The sequence below is a fragment of the Saccoglossus kowalevskii genome, chromosome 15 (assembly GCF_978046115.1).
Source record: "Saccoglossus kowalevskii chromosome 15, keSacKowa6.1, whole genome shotgun sequence".
In the NCBI taxonomy this organism is placed as follows: domain Eukaryota; kingdom Metazoa; phylum Hemichordata; class Enteropneusta; family Harrimaniidae; genus Saccoglossus; species Saccoglossus kowalevskii.
Genome location: NC_140655.1, coordinates 35,776,242 through 35,789,929, shown reverse-complemented (window position 1 = coordinate 35,789,929; position 13,688 = coordinate 35,776,242). Strand labels below are relative to the sequence as shown.

General features: G+C 37.7%; 1 protein-coding gene across 1 annotated transcript; it reads left to right on the top strand.

The window, feature by feature from the left end:
- Positions 1–5,774: 5,774 nt before the first annotated feature.
- LOC144358563 (nose resistant to fluoxetine protein 6-like) lies at positions 5,775–9,107 on the top strand. The gene is made up of 6 exons (XM_085508587.1): positions 5,775–5,821; positions 6,072–6,179; positions 6,722–6,866; positions 7,072–7,258; positions 8,364–8,506; positions 8,991–9,107. The coding sequence occupies exons 1-6, from the start codon at positions 5,775–5,777 to the stop codon at positions 9,105–9,107; spliced, it is 747 nt and encodes a 248-aa protein (XP_085364713.1).
- Positions 9,108–13,688: the final 4,581 nt, after the last annotated feature.

Here is a 13,688-nt window from a genome sequence, read left to right as displayed (position 1 = left end):
ATGTGTCCATAGAGTCGATGACTTCAATGTATATAGCGGTAGTGTAAAGACACACATTATTACATCTCATCGTCTTTCTGGTTGCTACACTGCATGGTCCAAAAACATCCATACCAACATTTGTGAATGGCGGAGTGTTCTCCACTCTGTCTGCTGGGAGATCAGCTTTTAACTGGGTTATCGGTTTTGCTCTTAGTCTTCTGCAGGTTTTGCACTGATGAAGTATGCTTCTCACCAAGTTGTGTAAGCCATGTATCCAGTAGCCCTTGGTGAGGTGTGGTGACGGCCTTGTGCTGTACCTCTTTGTGTACATGTTCAATGATTAGCTTAGAAATATGGTTGTTCTTTGGAAGTACAATTGGATGGCGGCCAAAAAGTTGAATGTCTGCATGACGTAGTCTTCCACCAACACGCATGAGTCCTTCCTCATCCAAAAATGGGTATAACCGGTAAAGGGGACTTTTCTTTGGCAGTTTACCATTACCATTCTCTGACTTTCTGGTTGACAGAATCTTCAATTTCTCTGAAAAGGTTTCTTGCTGGACAGCATGCAGTATAGTTATTTCTGCACATGCTAATGTATCTATATTGAGTGGTATAATGTCATTGTGTTTACAATGTAGTATTCTAGTTATAATCTGTGCCACTGCACCATTGACACCAGCCCAAGATGTGAATTTTTGGAATCTCTCTGATCCAAGGTGGTTGGTTTTGTGTGGTGTTTCATCTTTTTGCTGATTGATGTTTTAAGCTAATAATAGATAGATAGATAGATAGATAACAAGGACAATTGCACTGTCTGTATGAAATGTGACACTGATGAATGATACACCGACTTCATCACTGTGATTAACCAAGTATGCGACTGCGCCTATTGCTTTATCACTGGCATCAGAAAAGATATGACACTCTCTGTTCTCGGACTGTCCAAAAGCGATTGGACAGTAACCACGTTATATGTGAATATTTTCGACGTGTGAAAGACTGTTGCACCAATGAGTCCAATAGTGATGATACTCTTCGGAAAGTGGGTCATCCCATCCAGCTCAGCTTGACTTATGTTCTCTGTCTGTGTCAGTCTGCGTAAAATGTGTTTTCCCTCTATCGTCACTGGAAACAATATTCTCATTAGATCATCTATTGAATTCACTGTTGCTAGTACTCCCCGCTGTGAGAAAGGTTTTTCCCATATGCTGACTTTGAATGTGAAGGTGTCTGCTTGCAGTGACCACAGTGACTGCAGTTGCAGTATCTGGTTGAGAGGTCAGTCCATAATCGACGTAGAAACCAGAATCTATGAATTCTTTAACATCTGCTCCAGATGAGCTTGGTTTTCCTCTGTGATCATCCTCAAATCGAATGTGGCAATGGCAGGTTAGGACACACTGCTGAGTAGTTGTACATTCATGCAATACTCGATTACTGGTTTCTATTTGTCATTGTTTTTGAGTCAGAAGAAACGTAGATAGTATTTATGTTCTCTGTTAACATGGAAGCTGTGAAACATTTGTTCTATGTCTCCCATTACGGCAACAGACTCACATCGAAATCATATCAGGACCCTGAGGCGACTGTTCATTTGGTCAGGTCCCTGCAATAGTGCTTCATTGAGCGATACTTCTTTATGTTTTGCGCTAGAGTCAAATACAACTCGTATCTGTGGGTTTTTTGGGTGATATATCGCAAAGTGCGGTAGATACCATACGTTGTTGGTGTCAATCTCAGTTGTAGGTACTGGACTAGCATGATGACGATCGATAGTTTCCCCCATGAACTCTAAATATTGTTTCCTCTTCTCTGGTTTGCGACGGAACTGATTTAACAAATTGTCAAATCGATTGCTTGCTGACTGACGGTTATTTTCATTAAATCTGATGGGTATTGTCTGAAGGAAAGAGGGAATTCTAAGTTGCCATCTTGATTCACATGAGCGTTCTGCTTCATGATGCTCAAGAACTGTTTGTCTTCTAAGGAGAGCGTCTTTGTCTCATCCTCCAGTGTTTCTTCAAATATGTTTGTACATACTTTGATGGGTTGCAGTACTGCTCGATCTCTGATATGTGTGTGGTTATTACACCTGAGAGGTTGTGTCATCGGTTGAGTTTTGCATATATCATTGTAGCATGTGATCACGGTGGTACGGTATGTAGAAGCTCTAAATACACCTCTTATTGTTTCTAGACAGAGTTCACCTGAATCAGTACACCCAAGATCAGTGTGTTGAGCCAAGTGTGAATTGACTGGTCCATTTCTGGTTTCTCTAACTTTCAAGGGTTCTGGGCAGTTTTTACCTATCAGATGGTCTATGCCAATGTCTTCCCGTACTGTTGGGAGTTTATCTGCTATGGGTTCTAAATGTCTGAATGATTTACATATTTTTGGAATGGGTATCTCATTCTTGTCATTGGGTATGTCATCATTTTCATGTAGAACTGGCAAAGGAAATGCTTTCTTGCCATCTATAGACTCAATAATGACGTGGTTACCACGTCTTTCTGTTTTGAGTTCTCCTCTGCTACTGCATGTTGAGAGTTCATACTCAGGACCCTGTATTTTCAGTGCATCGACAAGTTGGGTGGTCCCCATACAGGCATTGAATTGGTCATCAAGGACAGCGTATGTTGCTATGGCGTTTGCTGGTTCACCTTGTTTGTATACCTTAGCGATAACTATTTTCCCACAGGAGCAAGTTATGTACACTTAATTGTTTCCTCCTGTGTTTCATCATTTTCCGCCAATTCTGTTGGCTGTTGTTTCTTGGACTCTCCATATGTATGATGGAGGCACGTTATGTGTTTGGTGCTCTGATATGTTGTACATTTCACATGTGTGTGCAGTCCCTTGCTAGATGGTTTTGTGTACATTTGAAACACAAACCTTTCTTTCTACAAAGTTCCATTTTTTCTCGTATTGGTAGCTTGATGAAAGCTTTGCATTCAGTTATATGTTGACCTGAGGTATATATGGTATGCACACTGTTTTGTGTCACTAGAAGTTGTTGTGACATTGACATGTGCTACAGTTCTTGTCCGTCGACTGGGTTTCACCTTGTGTGATGAGGTGATCATTTTGTGTTCTAGCGACAGTTTTGATGAACTCGGCAAAAAAGCTAAATGGTGGGAATATGCCATGTCTTTGTTTGTATGATGATACTTGTTCTCTCCATTTGTTGAGTATGAATGCTGGCAGTTTCTCTCTGATTGGATTTAATCCATGTGGAGTTGAGGAGTTCTCCCATGTGTGCTACTCTATCAGCACACAGATCAGAAAATCCTGGTAGACGTTTGTTGTCATTCTCTCTTAATTCAGGGAAAGAGTTCAGTTTTCTGATGATAACACTTCTAATCACAGCTGGGTTGCCAAAGCTCTCCTGTAATTTTTTCCAGGCTTCTTGATATGCAATTTCAACGTTGCTTACATATCTGAGGCGGTACCTATCAACCAAAGTCTTGGGTTCTCCAATAGTGTTTGGGCTAAGAAATGTCAGTTTCTCGGATGTTGGAATGCATGCAGTTTGTACCATTGATTCGAATGCTCGTTTCCAGAGCAAGAACATGATGGGACTTACTCCATAAATCTCAGGCTCTTGCACTGGCAGATGCTGACGCTAACGAGCTAATATTCTAGCGTATTCATTGGTCCGTGGTCCATAATTAATAGGACTGTCTGATGTACACGGAACTTGTTGTGGGATACTTGGTTGTGTCATCGTTGTCTCTAATGGTGTTTGTTCAGCTTGGTTTAATGTGTCATCAATGTCATTGGTGTGTACAAGGCGTGTGCATATGCCCTTGCAATTGTCACTTTCTTTTTAGCTTTCAGTATTCTTATGTTAGCTTTAAAGTCAGCTTCTTGTACAGCCTGCACTGCTTCAAGTTTTGCTATGTGTTTTTTTTTTCAAATCCAACTGCCTCTGCTGCTGCAGCGGCTTCAGCAAGGGCAAGTTTCGATGATGTTCTGGATGTATAAGAACCAGAGACCGACAGTGAGCTCAAGAGTCCAAGTACTCTGTCTGACTATATTTCCTGCTAACTCTAAATCAATGATCTGTTTGTTTCTGAGAAATTTTGACTCCATGTATGATGCATCATTTTTGCCTCATCTGATTTGTCAAGAGAGTACAGTCTCATCACTTCTCTGAATGCAGTATCATATTGTTCAGTGAGTTTTCTGATTTCATTGTTGTCAACTGGGACTAATGATAATTGTGCATTGGACAATGTCGTTTTTATCTTTGACCAGATTGTTGTCAGTGTTCTCTGCATCAGTTATTGCATTCATGAGGGCTTTAGCAGTCATAGTTCTCTGCTTTTGAGGGCGCTCTTTTCGTGTGTCAACACCCTTATCATCGTCTTATGTCACATTGGATTCAGTGCTTTCAGGTAACTCATGGTCTACTTCATAATGTGCCATGTTGGTTCAATAGTATTCACATTCAAGTGGAGGTTGTTCCTTGAGATTCAAAATTTCTATCTACCAGCCTGTATCTGGATATTTTCATACGATTGTTACTGTTCCGGGCTGCATTAATACCCGCACTGTGTCAACCACTTCTCGAAATAACCACCCTCAAGTGCGTTAGAATATGTCTGGTTTAATCAACAGGCGGTGAAACTACTAAGGAATGTGTAAAAAGTACACTGTCAATAAACATGGCGACCTGCATACATTTGTACAGCGTTAAATGTGAGCAATTGAAATACATAAAAAACGACAGTAAATTCAATACAAATTCGACAATAACTAGTCCTAGAGATGGTTGAAACATCAAATAATATCGAGAATGAAAATAAACTTACATCGCTGAGTCTACAATGCGTTTCGACAGGTTGACAAAAATGTGTTGAAATCTGCTTGTTGTCTTCCAAGTAGTATGACCTCTGACCCTAGTTAAAACAAATAAACTTAGGGCGCTATAACGAAATCGAGAAACAAGTGTACAGCACACCATGGGTATTAACGCAAACAAGGTTTTCCATAATGACTTGCCTTAATTTCCAAATTATATGTCTATTATACACTTTACTGAAATAGGTTCATCTGATTCTTTACCCCTCAAAACAGGAATAAACACCAACATTATTTTGATACCGTGTGAAGTTAACGAGATATTGACAAAAAACAAAATTTGCATACTGTGCGGCTTGCCCAAGGGTGACAGAGAGGCATCATCCAGATTTTTAAAGAGCACACCTCAAAGATATGGAACTATGACGTCATTTGGTGTATCTGTTATTCAAAGTCGTCTAGACATTGATTCCACACTCCACTCACACTCCACACACGCCACACCCATCCCCACAAATACCCCATCCTACCCCACACACACGCAAATATATTTAAATGAAATATGCAACAACAATCTGAAAGCATTTGTTACGCAGTGCGCTTGTCCTTCAATTTTGTAGTTATTGGTTTGTAAAATATTGACTTAAGCAAGATCTCCATAATAAACAACGTATGAATATTTATGATCCAACATCAATGACCAGATATCCGGATGGACGTCGACTTGGCAAATCTGGGGTTTAACCAATGCCAGCCTTCTATTTAGCACATCAAGAGCGTTGACTTGATGAAGTGAACATGAGATTAAGTGCGTGAAAAGTTCAGCAAAATCATATCTCAACATTGAAGATAAAAACAAATATGTTAAATATAGTTTCTATGACCGATAATGAAATAATGATCAGTAACGTGTAGACTTGTGAAGATTTACAATAACATTCTTTGTCACGTAGTGTATTGGATGGGTGTGGTATCTGGCATGTGATATGCAGTTTTATTGGCTCAGTCCACCAATACTGATTCTGCTTCACAGGTAAGTCATTTGGATAATCTTCATATTTTTTCAGAATAATCTGGTCAAATGTTGTTTTAAACAAGCTAACAATATAAACAGAGAAAAAAAGAAACATTCTATTTGCAGTAAAAAAACAAGCCTGAATAAATAACTTTGAACTATTTGACAGCTATCTGATAACTCGATGATGTAAGAATGTTTATCTAATATGGATGTGTTGGGTACTTGTTATACAAGTACTAAGCATTCATGTCCGTTTATGTTATAGGTCTTGGAAATGGGGCATGGGGTTAATCGCATCGCTATGTGTGGCGTGTTGGTGTGTCGTCGCTCTTATTGCTACATATTTTGGAGAAGTTGCTTCAATGTTCCATGAGTAAAGATTTTTATACTATTTCATTGTATTGCACTGAAAATCTAATCTGTTCACCAAAATGACGTTAGAAATTAGATTGCCATAATGCTGAGGAAACTTGCATATAGCTGCATGGTTAATGTAAAAATAAATTTAGTCTGCCATCATGTCACGAGTGAAGCATATTACTAAAACACTGGGATACATATGACGAGTTAGGTTAAAATGTGTTAGTTTCTTACAGAAACAGATAAGCGAGTGGAAACTGAAATAACTCTTAGAATATAGGTGCATTTGATTTAGAATATCTACACTCTATATGCACTCTATCTAGGTGTTTTGATGGTAAATTTTGTTCTCATAATGAAAACAAACTTGGTTTAATTATGTGGCAAACACCATATAATATAATATATCATAATATAAGTAGATTCTGGCATTTCTTTTTAAACCAAATTATTTATGTACAGCCTTGCATATTATCTGGTAGTGCGTTAACAATGGATGCATTTTCCTGTAATTTGAGTGTTTTAAGTATGTTCATGGTTGCATCCTTTCCCAAGGAGGTACAATGATAACATCGATGATGCTAACGGTGTTGACGTTATATATGGGAAATCATACACACGGTGGCCTGTGTACATGGTTGGCATGGTTACAGGATATATACTCTATAGATTGGAGGGGAAAAAATTCAAAATGAGAGTGGTAAGTAATGACAGTATTGAGAGGTAAAAAACTGCGTGACAAAAATGCATAGTTACATATGATTAACACGGATTTAGTTATGAAACATTAATCAGCTGTATCTAAAATGGATTTCACATGGTTTGCAAAACTACGATGTTAACTTAGTGAAATGTATCTTCATCACGGACTATGATAGTTCTCATTTCTATTCTCCGAATGGAAGGCATATGTAGTTAGTGGTTGGTGTGCTGCCATTGCTACAGGATTGGCTATAATCTATGGTCTATGGTACACAGTAGAAGGACACTATATGCCACAATGGTTAGCCGTGTTATATATCACACTTAGTCGTCCAGCATGGGCTGCAGCATTGGGTTGGATGACAATAGCATGTGTCACAGGATATGGAGGTAATAGTTAAATTCATCATCACATATGCCAGACAAACATTATATAACTATTGACTGGCCATGAGAGCAACACCACCCAGAAAACAATGTTTTTCTTCAGTTGATAGATTTTGTGTGCACCCAAAGGCTCAGAGGAACATCGCGCCACATTTATGCACTGCATCATTCAGAAAACTAAATTTTAGCCTAGAAGTTTGGTTGGTTGCACATCCACTGTTTTGACCAAATGTTTTATTCAGTGTTCGACCTAGGAGCTCTGTGGGCAAAATGCATTGTACATTTTGCACAGTTTGGCCTTTGACTTTGGTAGGTAATCTGCACAGTTCAGTCCAGGAATTTGGTTGGCAACTTGCACTATTCGTTCTAGGAGTTCGGTGGACAGGAGTTCTAGTTTTATTTGCGACCAATATTCAAGACTTTAGTTCTTCTTGCAACACAATGAATGTCACTCATGATTACGTAGAAATAGAATGTGACAAATGCTGACATTTTCTCCATAAACGTCATTAAACGTCATGCACAGCAAAGTACTTAGTATTCAATATTTTGAGTGACGATCTTTCTGGAACAAGTTCAAAACTGTTTTACTCGTTTTGAATCATTAATCAGTGTAATTCAACAAATTAGTAAGGGTGATGAACAATAATGAACACTTGTATCATGTCCTGAATAAAAACTAATTTGGCATGAATTTAGGGAGTTTACAGATACGTTCAAATAAAAATAAAATTAGTTAAACCATAAACATAGGTGAATCCCATTGGTAATAAAATAATTCAATGTGTTACGGACGTCTAGACTTTCTTATTTTATGCAGCACCATTATTTAGTACTTGGAATATCTGTTTTCTGTTTCACAAATAAAACGTTTGCGGCCACGTAACATTTTTAGACATAAACCCTCAATACTCTTTTTCTTCAGAACCACAGAACACATTGATATGTTCAAAAAGAAGTATTTATGTTTACAAATGCAACATTTAGCTGATTATTTTGAAGTTTTCTATATTGCATTTTTATACCAAACTCTTTCAAATTTTTATTTTGCTGCTGCGACATCTCCGGCAACTAATATTTAAAATAATCACGTGATTTTATCCTCCAGGTCCAGTCAACACTATTCTGTCATGGAAGATTTGGATACCATTGTCACGACTCACGTTCAGTGCGTACATGATACATCTTCCTGTCATTGCCATGGGATACATGAGCCGTGATAGGTTGTTATTCTATGACGTATACAATGTGGTGAGTTGATATTCTGTTGCGTGTGCAATATTGATTCAATTTACACTGAGAATTTGAACCGAGATATGAATTATAATTCGCTAATACCTGCTGACACATTCTGAAAGCAGGTAGAATTATGACAATTCATTCAAAATTGATTCATATGCCAAGGGAAGCAATGTATTTTGAACAAAAGTTATATTTGCAAAAATATTTCATTCGCTTATTGGCTTCTGTTTAATAGTGAGTATAATCTAGATAGTAGTTGGCCATTTTACTGGGTTATCTAGCACAGCACACTTCTAAAACGTATTCAGATTTGTTATATATTCATTATATGTTTGTGCCCTTGTAATTGAGGCCATACTTTCAAATCATAATGTGAAAACCCCACTCCGCCCTTCAGTCTTGTTACTGAGTTCGTCCCTAGAGGTGTTATTTCTTTCGTCGTTCATCAATGGCAAACTAAAACACATAAACACTTTTTGATTTTCATTTGCAGGTTTATTTGATACTTGGGGGAATTGTCTTGACTTTTGCTGTGGCGTTTACCATATCCGTATTTTTAGAAAGCCCAACCATTGGCTGGGAGAAAATAGTATTGAAGAGAAAGAAATGAACACTGAGAATAGTTGCACATGTGTTAAAATGCAAAGAAGTGCAATAATTTCAGTTAATGTGGATTTCCATATTCATGCAATAATTTGTTCCGTGCTTTTTAGTTTCCGTTCGGACGGTAGTCCGAAACGGGAAGTAGTGTTTTGTTGTTCCTCGTGTGCGTGCGTGTGTGTGTGTGTGCAGTCATATTTCAGACATGCTTTGATGGATTCTTTTCAAATTTGGTACACATACGTGTCATGAAGGTATACATACATATACATATGCACATGAATTTGTATTGTGATTAGATCAATTATGACCATTTGGCAGGGCTGTTAGACCCCAAAATATGCAGATTCTTATTAAGATTACATGCATCTAATACAAAGTTGTTTTTATGTTGTTAAAGTAATGTCAATAAATTATGTTAGTTTGTCAGAATGTTACCTTCATTTGTATTTTGTTTGATATCTTGATTTGAAAATGATTGCAATAAAGATTATCATTACTTTTACCACGTACCTGGACCCTGCCTTTCCCCTACATTGTCTTCTCGTTCAGGCAATGTGTTCCAGTGTTGCATCTTGGGAGAAGATTCGCTTAAATGAGGTAAATGGTAAATAGATGCCTGTTGTCACTTCGCGATAATTAAGACTAAATAGTCTGAAGGTCACTAAATTATTTGGTAAGTACAGTAGAGTAATTTGTTTTTTATCTACTGAGTGTGGGTTTTTACGTTATTTAATTAATGCTTCCTGCAATAATATGTTTGCATGTTCATTCATCATTCAAGCTCCTTCAATTTGTGTTGGCTGAAATAATATGTTCTTGCGTTTAACTGAAATATGTAGCCCTACGTATAATGCTATGTTGATCGGAGAAAACTAATGGACAATGCCCCTTCGCACTGCCCTACGCATGCAGTCACGGTTGTTTTGTATTCGATCGTCACAATAGAGAGCATGCATTGGAAAATGACTGTTTTTGGACGTAATCGTTCTGGTTTGATTACTACCTTATACTAAAATATGTTTGGATATTTAGAGTACTAAGAAATTGACACTCCTGGTCCGGTTAGACTTAAAATACACCACGGATATTCACTTTTGAGATATAATTTTTGGTATGTGTTGGTTCTTGGATGTTTCATCTTCGTCGTCCTGTACTTCGTTTAGTAATTCGAACTTCCCTGTTTGCATAAAAAGAGTTTCGCGATTTCAACATCGAAAATGCCTTCATTATTTGCTGAGGGATGGCGTTTAGGTATGTGCTCTGTAACTTGCAGCAAATGAACCTAAAAATGTTAGGTAATCAAACAAAAATGACGTTGTACAAGTCCAAAAAGTATGTTCAATGTCTGCATTTTTTCATAGCATTAAGACGATTTACTCTCTTGCTTATTGTGACACCCCAAAATCACCTGATTCTCATTCCCATCAAGAGTCAAAATGGTATGCGCCTCCATTTTACACCACGACTTGAAAAAGTCGTGCTTGATTTGCCTTTAATTGCGTTTCAGTGGCTGTCACAATCGTATTCTGAGTCTTGCCGATAAAATTTTGGTTCAAATTCATGTAGATATCACCGAGAAAACTCAAATTTTCAACTAAAGCTAATTTGCATAACAATGTTTTTCCCTTGGTTGCCATATTGGACACCACATACAATTAGTTATTTAAGTCTTAAGTACAGATATGACCTTGGTAGTACTTATTAAGCTTAAGTGTACATATTCAAAGTCATTATATGCAATGACAGGAAGTTGTAATTGATACCATCTGTTTTAATTGAGCAAGTGATCAGATGCTAGGCAGACTCCAGTGAACTAACATCCTGTAACAGCACTGTAACATTTTTTTGGTCCAGGATTATTGAAGGAACCCGTTTTTGACTGAGCTGCTTTCATGTTTTGACGCCTGATTGACACCTGCAACACATATTCATTCTATTTTTTTCCAAATTTCGTATTTTGAACTTTGTTCCATTTTGAAGTTAGTCATTTGTGAACTAAACGGTTTGCTATTAGCATTCAACAATTTTCAAAATAACTTTTCATCAGTGGAGTAGAGCTTTGAGTGCCAATCACAATGTCAAAAATAACAATGGATAAACTGCAACAGTTCAGTTTACACATGGCAATACATGGATACAGTTTATTAACGGGACAAGCTGGAACTGGCAAGACTAAAACTGAACTGTGGTTTGGATCAAACGATTTCTTTTGTTTCCAATTCGTTGTACGCCTAGAAACATGGCAACATTGTTTTTGGTGAATATATAGCATGTTCTGTTCCAATAAAGGATTTTGATATGCATAACAATTCCTTACTGAAACAATTCCTGTACTCTAAATTTCAACAATGCCACTAGCCAAAGATGGACTTCCTGTTCAACACATTGTTGAATGTTTGCATCACTGTACGTAAAACCACACTCTCGAACTTGACAATTTTAAAGTTCAGACCATTAAAAGCAAATAAATGGAAATACCAGTTGCATAAATCATGAAGATTGATGATTTGATTGCTGATCAGGATAGCTGCAATATGCAATATGAAATCATATGGATGCTGTGGGCAGCGAAGGGTGACAGATTGTTTTGGTTCAACGGCTCTCAAGCCACAGGCAACTGACATTTCCTGACTTTTTTTTTACTATGACGTGTTTTGGGCTGTATATAACAGTCAGACACTAACAAGTAAGTAAGTACTAGTAAACAATCCGGGACATAGTCAATACAAGCCGGTAGGTTGGGTTGGCTATCCGCTCCACTCAGAAAACAAGCAACATGTTTTTGGCTGTTTCAATGGTAGGACAAGAACTTGAAGCTAACGTCAGTTTATAAATAAATGGGCCCTGTATACGAAGTTCGAAAAAAACACTCAGTCTTTAGAAGTCACTTAGTTTATTACTAGGATTACTCTGCTGTTACATTTATTATTTCCAACTATTTTGCGATAGTATTTTCTACAATGAAGGCAGCATTTACAGTTCATTCAAAGTTCAAAGTTGCATTAGGATTACGTTGATACAGTGTAACAACGTCGGCGTCGGTGATCTCTTACCAGTGCGCAATTAGTTGTATTGCAATGCATTAGTAATAATGTAAATATGTATATATACATTTTTTTATTTCATTGTTGAGACTGAGTTATATATTTGTTACGTACTATCATTTATCTATATTGGAATATTTCTTGGTTTTTGAAACTATGGGCATTATCAGAGCAACTGCAAAATCATAAGGGCAAATAGCTTCTGTCACAAGGCTTGTTTTCAGTTAATTAATAATGGTAGCCAAATGAGGACCATAAGACCTTGCCTTGTGTTGTGGGTTCTTTACCCATTATTGGGGTGACCAGGTTTGGAAATGTACACAAATTCGACACACACGCTTGCAATGACAACACGAAGATATATAAACTTTCAACTCAATATTTAAGAACACAACTATAAATAAAGGGGGAATAATACAAAGCGGGCATATACGGAACAACTGATATATACACACGGCTCCAAGCTCCAGTCACGAGTGACAAGTGACTTGAGTATGTGGAGCTAAAAGTAAGAAAAATATGTAAAATTTAACAAAACTATTTGGTGTTTTAACTAAGTGAACCGTTCATACCACAGTTGGCAAAAGTATGAAACCCAACAAAGCATTGAACAAAATAACACATTACGACTCTAAAATAATTCTGAAATAATCATTATGCATACCATGTCGACAGTACAGTTCATGTGGAAGCGTAGACCTGCTGTGCACGCTGTCGAAGTGGAGATGGACACGCCCTATCCCAGCTGGCAACGGAGCATTGAACTGGTTACACTCGACGAACCAAAGGCTTCTTGGCAATGTGGTTTAGAGTAATGCGTCAGTTCCTAGGAAATGTACTCAGCTCGCAGAACCATTGGTGACATCCACTAGAAGACTGCATCCATGGCGATTTCTTAAAGGATAAAAGAGCCGGGCCTTTCGACGCACGAATGATGTGCACACTCAGCAACTGCGTGGCAGGAAAGACGTTGACAATAGATTTTCCATTCATTAAATACCATGCATGAATTAGCATAACAGACAATTAGCATGTAGATCCTTTTCAGTAAGCAATTAGTTGGTTCGTTGACATTGGTGGCGTCCTTATTACTCCACTTAAAATTAGCAGACGTACGTGCATTTCACCTTGAGTGGGGAATCGACGTCCCACGTACTCAACACAATTCGTTGCTGGGATTATTCTGCCCAGGTTATATTTATCATTGCAAATTTGCATGCTTCATGGAATTAATTTTATAATAATTACATTACTATGATCTGAAATTACATATGTATTTTGGAACCTTGTGACAGCTTCTAAGGATAGTATTCCCAGATTAGCGCAAGTTGTTAAAGAAACATAAAACTTTAATTCTCAACAATGATTAAAAGACCAGTTACTGCGACAAAGCGAAGCTACTAGTTATTACAATAAAAAAAATCATTGATCCAACAGTATCACGTGAATACGATTTTGAGTGCCATTATGAGAGAAAACTGAATAACTTCATTCAAAATGCCCTGTCTGAGGAGGTACGTCCGTCATTTTGAGAGATTGGCCAG

Bases quoted from the DNA above. Each gene is read 5' to 3' on its own strand.
- LOC144358563 (XM_085508587.1), top strand. From the start codon at position 5,775: ATGCAGTTTTATTGGCTCAGTCCACCAATACTGATTCTGCTTCACAG. The intron at 5,822-6,071 runs GTAAGTCATTTG...TTTATGTTATAG, and splicing joins ATACTGATTCTGCTTCACAG to GTCTTGGAAATGGGGCATGG. The intron at 7,259-8,363 runs GTAATAGTTAAA...TTTATCCTCCAG, and splicing joins ATGTGTCACAGGATATGGAG to GTCCAGTCAACACTATTCTG.